This window comes from Aplysia californica, unplaced genomic scaffold (assembly GCF_000002075.1).
Source record: "Aplysia californica isolate F4 #8 unplaced genomic scaffold, AplCal3.0 scaffold00083, whole genome shotgun sequence".
Taxonomy (NCBI): Eukaryota; Metazoa; Mollusca; class Gastropoda; order Aplysiida; family Aplysiidae; genus Aplysia; species Aplysia californica.
Genome location: NW_004797353.1, coordinates 663,670 through 671,670, shown reverse-complemented (window position 1 = coordinate 671,670; position 8,001 = coordinate 663,670). Strand labels below are relative to the sequence as shown.

The 8,001-nt window shown below is 41.5% G+C and overlaps 1 protein-coding gene across 1 annotated transcript in view; it reads right to left on the bottom strand.

Annotated features, from left to right (window-relative positions):
* The window catches only part of LOC101859317 (3-oxoacyl-[acyl-carrier-protein] reductase FabG), a 10,090-nt gene extending 6,967 nt beyond the window's left edge, over nt 1-3,123 (bottom strand). Inside the window, exon 1 of the mRNA XM_005094500.3 lies at nt 2,423-3,123. Coding sequence (XP_005094557.1) covers nt 2,423-2,966 — 544 coding nt within the window. The 5' untranslated portion in view covers nt 2,967-3,123. The remainder of the gene's footprint in view (nt 1-2,422) is intronic.
* Nucleotides 3,124-8,001: the final 4,878 nt, after the last annotated feature.

Genomic DNA, 8,001 nt, shown 5'->3' with positions numbered 1-8,001 from the left:
TGTGTGCGTGTGTGTGTGTTCGTGTCTGTGTGAGTACGTTCGTGTGGGAGTGGGGTGGGATGAAGGGGTGGTGGTGGTGGTGAAGTTGAGGGTGAATAAATGTCCTTCGAGAAACAGACGGTGAATACACTCCTTTTTTTAGTCTCGTGATGAGAAACCAAACAAACGGGAGTTAAATTGGATGAAGAAAAAACAAACAAAACAAAGGCCAACCCCCCCCCAAAAAAAACAACAACCCCCCCCCCCCCTTCCCAAAACCCCCAACTCGAACCAAACAAACAAAAGAACCCTAACCGATTACAATTGTTACGTGGCCCAGATAACATAGATATCTACCCAGTCCTATAGCCCGCTACAAGTTTCCTTGCTGCCTTCGTCGTTGATTTAGACAAGATATCAGAGTGTATCAAAGAAATACGTGGGTCAAACCACCCTGACCTAGATTTTTGTGTTTTGTAAAGAAAGGAAAAGCAAAGTGAACCCATCCCATATCTTTTTACAATATTTTTTTCTGTTATCAAAACAAACGAAGTTGGGTTGTTGTTTTTTACTCCTTGACATACAGGACAGAAGTGGCTCTCCAAAATGCGCTGCTCCTAGGAATTTATCCCGTACACGGCATTTGATAAGCAGTCATATTGTAGAATCCGGGGAGGGGGCAGAAAGTGGAGACGAATGCAGACGAATAAACATGGTCAGAGGGTAGCAAAGGAGGTGAAAGGAGAAAATTGTTAAATATAAAATTTTCTGTCGCTGTCAGGTTTCGAACCAAGGACCTATTGAACGAATGGCAAACACCGTACCTCTAGACCACAAGAGTCCTGCCTCCTAAATGATATAAATTTGTTTCGATGAAGGACCCAACCAAAGCTATCTTTGTGGTAAGAAAGCCGAGGACCCAACGCTTAGAAGCGTATAGGAAGTACCGTTGTTTAAAAAATAACGCACAGAACTACTTAAAAAGATCAACAAATGACTGAAGAAACTGCTGCTGTGTGAAAAAGTGGAGGGACAGAAGAGCAGTGGAAGACAAAGAACAGCATACACAGACGGCCTGAACAAATTCGGGACGAATAACACAAAGAGGAAAACACAAGCTGATTAAGAAAACAGACAACAGGACAAAGGCAAAAGGTCTCTGAGGTCCTGTGTGCAAGTTTCGCACGTTAAGGATCCCCTGGAGGTCCAAAATCGATAATAGGCTTCAGCCGCCACCCGGGCAAAATTCAAAGTCTCCTACCAACTGAAAATGTTTAATGTGTCCCGCGCACTCATACACTAACAGAAAACCAACAACAAACAAACAAAAAACAAAAAACAAAAAAGACAACAGGGAGGAGTGGGGTACCGTGATCGTCAATGTCTGCTCCAAACCGGACACGGGAAGAAGTACTACAGAGTGGCTACGAAATTCACCATGGAGGAGCTACCGTGTGATTGTATCGATACACGTATACACATTTCAAAATTCTATGATATAAAATTCATGGGTTTGAAAAAGAAATTGGCCCAAATATAATAAGGGATGAGGCAATCACCCAGGGCCTAGATTTGCCGAAATTGGAGGGCGTGGCCAGAGATAAAAAAGCGTGGCGTCAACTGCTCTCCGCCTTATGTACCAGACTGTACAGGGACAAAATAAGTATGTAAAAAAAGTATGAGCACATTATCATTAGCATTCCCTGGCTGTTCCATATTTGGAACTGTCATAAAATAAACATTCATAGCGTATCTCATCAAAGCATGAATACCCATGCAGGATTGTATAAGAACTGAGTTGTTTTTTAAGCACGCATGTCCTGACTTATGAAAGTGACGTGCCTTGATAACTATATACGGCCAAAAGTATCTGATATTGCCACGCATAACTAAAACAGTCTCTAGGTCTACGTGCACAGACATGATTCCCAATGTGTCACAGACTTCAGATATTTTGTTTCCAGTTAAAAAAAAAAATCTTATCCCCACATTTTAAAATTCAGGGTGAACCCGGCTGAGAGTGATTAGGTGCCCCAGTAGAAAGACTTAGATCCTGGGTGCCGGTTATCGAGCCGAAGTCTCCTGGGTACAACTGCGAGGCGCCTAACTTTACCAAACAGAGACTGGTGACATGGAAGTGCAAAAGCAGCAGTTTGATAAGACGTACTCGAAAAACGTTTGTTTTTTTCCTGTAAAGTTAGTGTTTATTTGGGGTGGGGGAAAATGGGGAAGGGGGAAGTTGGTGCTCTAAAGTCGTGGCAAGTTGTCTCTTCATTTTGCTTGTTTATTATTTTTTTTTTTGAGTAAAGAAAAGTACATCGACACAATAAATGTCATTTAGTGGTGGGAAAAGGTAAGACAGACAGAAACAACAGAGGGAAGGTTAAGAAGTAGGACCTACTAGTGGCGCCCTCCAACCACCCACGACTTCATTTTGCCTTACCTTTGGGTCCTTGTGAGAGAGCAAGCGTACGGACTAGCTGGTCCATGCCGGCCTTTGCCATCTGGTACAGCTGATTCCACAATACAGGCATAGTGGACACGATAGATGACACACACACGATGTTGCCTTTGGTTTTCTCCAACAGGGGGAGCGCTGCCTGAATCAGGAAGTAAACAGATTTGAGGTTGGTGTTGAAAACGAAATCAAACAATTCTTCCGTGTCGTCTTCTATTTTGGTCTTGGGAGATACACCAGCGTTTGCTATAAGAACATCCAGCTTCCCGAACTTGGCGATCGTCTCCTCCAGAATTCGGTCCCGTGCCGCCTTGTCGTTGAGGTCACCTTGGACAGTTATAAACCTATCTGAGTTACCTCCGCTTGCTTCTTGGCATTTTCCGAGGACAGATTGGAGCCTCTCCTCATCCCTCCCACACAGGGTGACCATCGCACCTCGCTGTGCAAGCAACAGAGCTATGGACTCTCCTATACCGGAGTTAGAGCCAGTTACCACAACAGATTTGCCAGCGAAGTCCTGAGAAGACATGGCCAAAATATGAAATGCAATCTGACTACAGTCTAACCTCTTTAACGTATGTGTGTATTAATTTTGTTTAAATGGACCTCTGGAAACTGTAGCAGATATGTTGCAGTCTGAGCTTACTAATCGTTGGCTGCCCCGAGAGGGAAATGCAACGCCTGCCCCGACAGCCTATATTTATAGCTGTACAACACGTACTAGGTTTTGTTTTGTTTTGTTAGACTGGAGTTTTACGTTCATGGGAGAGAGTGCTCGACCCTAGGGGGGAGAGAGAGAGAAAGAGAAAGAGCGAGCGAGAGAGAGATGGGGGGGGGGGGGGCAGAGAGAGTAAGAGAGAGTGAGAGTGAGAGAGAGACAGGGAGGGACAAAGAGATAGACAGATAGATATATAGATAGATAGATAGATAGATAGATAGATAGATAGATAGATAGATAGATAGATAGATAGATAGATAGATAGATAGGTAGATAGATAGATAGATAGATAAAGTTAGTGTTAGTGTCACTGTACTTTTCTTTACTCAAACAGACACACTCAGAGAGAGAGAGAGAGAGAGAGAGAGAGAGAGAGAGGAGAGAGAGAGAGAGAGAGAGAGGGGGGGGGGAGAGAGAAAATAAATCTTCGTGTGTTTGAAAACGTTCACATTACCTTTAGATCTGTATTATCGAGTCATCTGATAACATCTTCTTAAAAAAACGACATATCGTTGTGATCTAACCTAAGCTAATGACAGACAGTTTCGAAGTAAGTCTAGCTTTGGTGGCGCCGACATCATGCTTACAGTTAGGCGGGTGAAGCATGACACATATGCGTGCAATTAGGCGGGTGAAACATGACAACTGTTCAGATGTACACTTGTACTTGGCCAAAAATTCTGAATAAAAACCCAATTTGATTGCAGGTTCTTAATCTGGGATGGCTGTTGCACAAGCTCGAGAAATATTTTTTAGAATTTTTTTTTTTTTTTAGAGATCTGTAAATTCACTGTTTATACATATATATGTCCATCTACAGTATGCTGGCTCGTCTCTGAAGCGGAAAGTCTGGGTTCGAGCCTCGGTTCGGACACAGATTTTCGCTCCCTCCTGTCCACCCAGCAGTAATGGGTACCTGACTTCGAGTTGGGGAAGTAAAGGCGGCGTGGAGAGGAACTGGCCACCCCACCACATTATGCCGAAGGCCCAGGAAGTTGTCTCACTAACAAGGCAATCCCCAATGTCCCTATCAGATTTGGGAACAACTTTACTTAACAGTATGCTGCTTGCGGGCAGAAAAAAAATATTATGACAATGACAATAGCACTGGAAGTCTATATTTATCTCGCGTTGAGAGGTAGTTTGTCCTGGTTGTTTACAACAGCTGAGGCGTTACAAAGGTCACGTGTACCCACGCATATAAACAACAGGAAAGGAATAGAAACCGGGTGTCTAAAACAAAAGACCCACTTAAACAGCAATGGCTGGGTACATGTGCCAATTTCACATAACTTCACCCCCCTCCACCTCCCCCCCCCAAAAAAAAAATCAACTCTGGGGACGTTACACTGGTCAATATGGAAAAAAAATTAATTCGTTGAAAAACAAATTAATAGAGAATTGATATTTCTAAATAACTGCCAAAGAGAGTGCTCGCTATTTAATTCTCCAGGTGTAGATCAGTTCTTTCAATAATGAATAACTCGGTGGCGTGTTTCTGGGTCGAATCTTTGGACGTCCTATTCAACATTGAGTATCAACTGTTCGACTGTCTGTAGGTTGTTTTCCAAGACTGTCTGTCAAAACCACCCAAAGGTAAAAATTGAAGGGACTCAAGATGGGGGGAGCGTGGCAACCATTCATTTGTAAATTTTCGGCTCATAAAGCATTCCCCAAACCTTTCTTGCAACCATATCAGGGCCATTCTTGACTTTTTGAGTTGTGGATCCATCCCAATAGTACCAGGCCTTTACAACATAGCAAGTAGTCCCCACACTTCGTCTTGGCACGTTTAGATGTATATCTGATATGACTGTTATTGTTTTACCGTCCTTGTCTTAAAACAAGAACGGACCTATCACGCCCCTGTAGCTGAACGCTTATGAGATGTAAAATTTTGCGTTTTACCCAATTCTGGTTGACATTCTTAAAATTTCAAATTTCTCGAAAAAGTCTGTTGATTTCCTTCATACATGTATTAACAAATCTGACGTCCTCATGGTCAAATTTTATTTGTTAGAATTTTGATTGAAATTAGTGTAGAGTTGATCGAGTTATTACTCTTTAAGTGGGTCCTTTTTTTAGACACTGTGTACATGTGTATTACGTGCTGAAACAACTCTGCTACATAAACTGTCTGTGTGTTTGTCTGTAAGTCAGTCTGTTTGTCTGTTTATATGTCTGTCTGTCTGTCTGTCTGTCTGTCTGTCTGTCTGTCTGTCTGTCTGTCTGTCTGTCTGTACCCCCCCCCCTCTCTCTCTCTCTCTCTCTCTCTCTCTCTCTCTCTCTCTCTCTCTCTCTCTCTCCCTGTTTCTGTTTATCTCTTAGACTGTGAAAGTAGAACTAGACGAAATAAACAGAACTGTTGCTAGTAAGTAGTTATGTCACTTTTGTTTCGTTGTAGTGCCTGTGTTCTTGAAATCCTCCTAGTTCTTCATCTTAATTAGTGATGAGGAAAGCTTCGTTAACAAAATTGTGTCTTTTGATAACCATTGTTAACTTTCAATCTGCAGGATTCAAGAGCACCAATAAAGATAGACAAGTTACATGAATGAGGACAGGCAAGACATGTGACATATTATTATTTTCTAGTGTTAAAAACTTATTGAACAAAGATGTAAAAGCCTTGCAGGTATCTTACTGTTACAGGTGTTGTGTGTATGACTCTGGTGGAGTGTAGGTTTACAGTCTGACGCTGAATCTAAATTATGTCATCTCTATATATTATATTTGTGAAAGTTTGTCCCTTTGGCGGCCTAAAACTTCCGATCCACTAAACTTTAGAATTTGACAAAATTAATGGTGCTTCAGAATCATTTAAAAGGTGCACAGTTTCATTGAGGAGCCTGAAGTAACGGTAGTTTAAATGTCAGATTATTTTCATTAGTTTCGTTTAGATCTAATCTTTGGAAAGTCCGTCTTCTAAGACACCATTGTAAACAAGTGAGGTTTTTGATCACTAGCCGTGCGCACTGTTTCCACACCTTTGCAATTATGGAGTACACAACCACGAAAGCGGAATAGAGAATCAATCTATACATCTATTATCTATTTGGCAACTTGGAAACTCATGTGTCACTTTTCTCTCAAGATTACTGGCTCCGTTCCAGTAGATTGTAACTATAGTAGTTGATGTTAATGCATCAATAATTCCTTTTATCGAAAGGGGCCCAGCTAGGGTACCATAAACGTTTTCATAAGAAGTTTATTTCGTATTCAGATAAACACCTGGGGTATAGACTCTGTAATAGAGTCTAGTAATAAGCGTGTTCGTATCACACGCGAAGGTTGTATGGGGGAGGGGTGGTGGTGGTGATGAAAAGAGAGAGGTAGGGGTTGATTATACCGACTTTTGACAGTAAGCTTCCGCATATACCTCACTCTTCCCCTTCCATCGCAACTCTCGAAAACTCACTCTTCCCTTTCCCCCAACCACTCATCCCCCCCACCACGCATCCCTTCCCCAACCACTCAAACCTCCCCCCCCCCCAAAAAAAAAAAAACCACGCATCCCTTCCCCGACCACTCATCCATTTCCTTAATCACTCACCCCCAACCTCTTATAATGTGCACTGACTAAGAGGTACGGGGGTAGTTGTATCGATTCTGGAAAATGGGCAAAAGAAAAACTATTTTTAAGAAAAAAGGGGGAGGGGGAATCCTATGAGTGGCACAATGAAATACGAAGAATATTATGCCCTGCATTGGCTTCTAGTTGATAAAAGAATCAAATATAAAGTTTCTACCATTTCTGTAATAAACGTCTTAACAATAATGCCTCATCTCATCTGTCGGAGCTTTTAACATCGTATGCTCCATCTCGTCAGTTACGGTCATCCACAGACATAACAAAACTTAGAGTAGCAAGAATGAAATTAAGATTTTTGGGTGAGAGAAGTTTCCCTTTTTTTGCCTTAGGTCTAGAAGCTGGAAATCCTTGCCCGAGGACCTTAGAGAAAAAAGCAAATCTTAACACCTTTAACTTTAAGCGATTGCTCAATACTCATAATTTGTTTAATTCTTAGTTGTAGTTAATAAGTGCTGATATGTTTTGTTTTTACTGTTGTCCTTGCGTGTACATCACTAATGTGTGGTTGTGAAAGTTCTCCTTTATGTGGTTGAACATGGCTCAATTTATTAGACCATCCAGATTTGCGCATAATTTGGAGACACAAGGGAGACCAATGACGCTGTTGATAAGTCACTACCTCTCAATTACAAAGTTCTATCTGACATTTTTGGCCATCTTGAGTTACTAAGACCGTAAGGTTAGAAACCAAATGTTCTATCCGCTCTATCGAAATCGTTAGACTGTTATGAGTCATCATCAATATATTCAAAGAAGTGCATTCGAAAAAAGCTTGAAATGATGTGAGACTCAAAACTTTTGACGTCAAATCTGTTAAAACTGGGAAATGTGCAGATTGAACTTTTTAGTTTTTAGGTTAAGAAATGTCAATACAGAAAATTTATGCATGCAAAAAGTAGGCACCAGTTTGCAAGAATATACACTTTTCAGTTCTTGACTATAAGGTAAGATTAATCTTTATTGTCCAGACAACGGTACATTGGGTTGGTGTTTCACCATACATACATACATACCTACATACCTACATACACACAGACTCACAAACACACACACAAACGCGCGCACACACACACACACACACACACACACACACACACACACACAAACAAACATTCACATATACACCCATACACATATGCACACACACCCATACACACATACCCTCTCACACACTCTCACCTCTTCACGCATAAACACACATAATATAGGCCTATGCTTGCACTCAGAAACAGACCCATAGTCTCACACACACACACA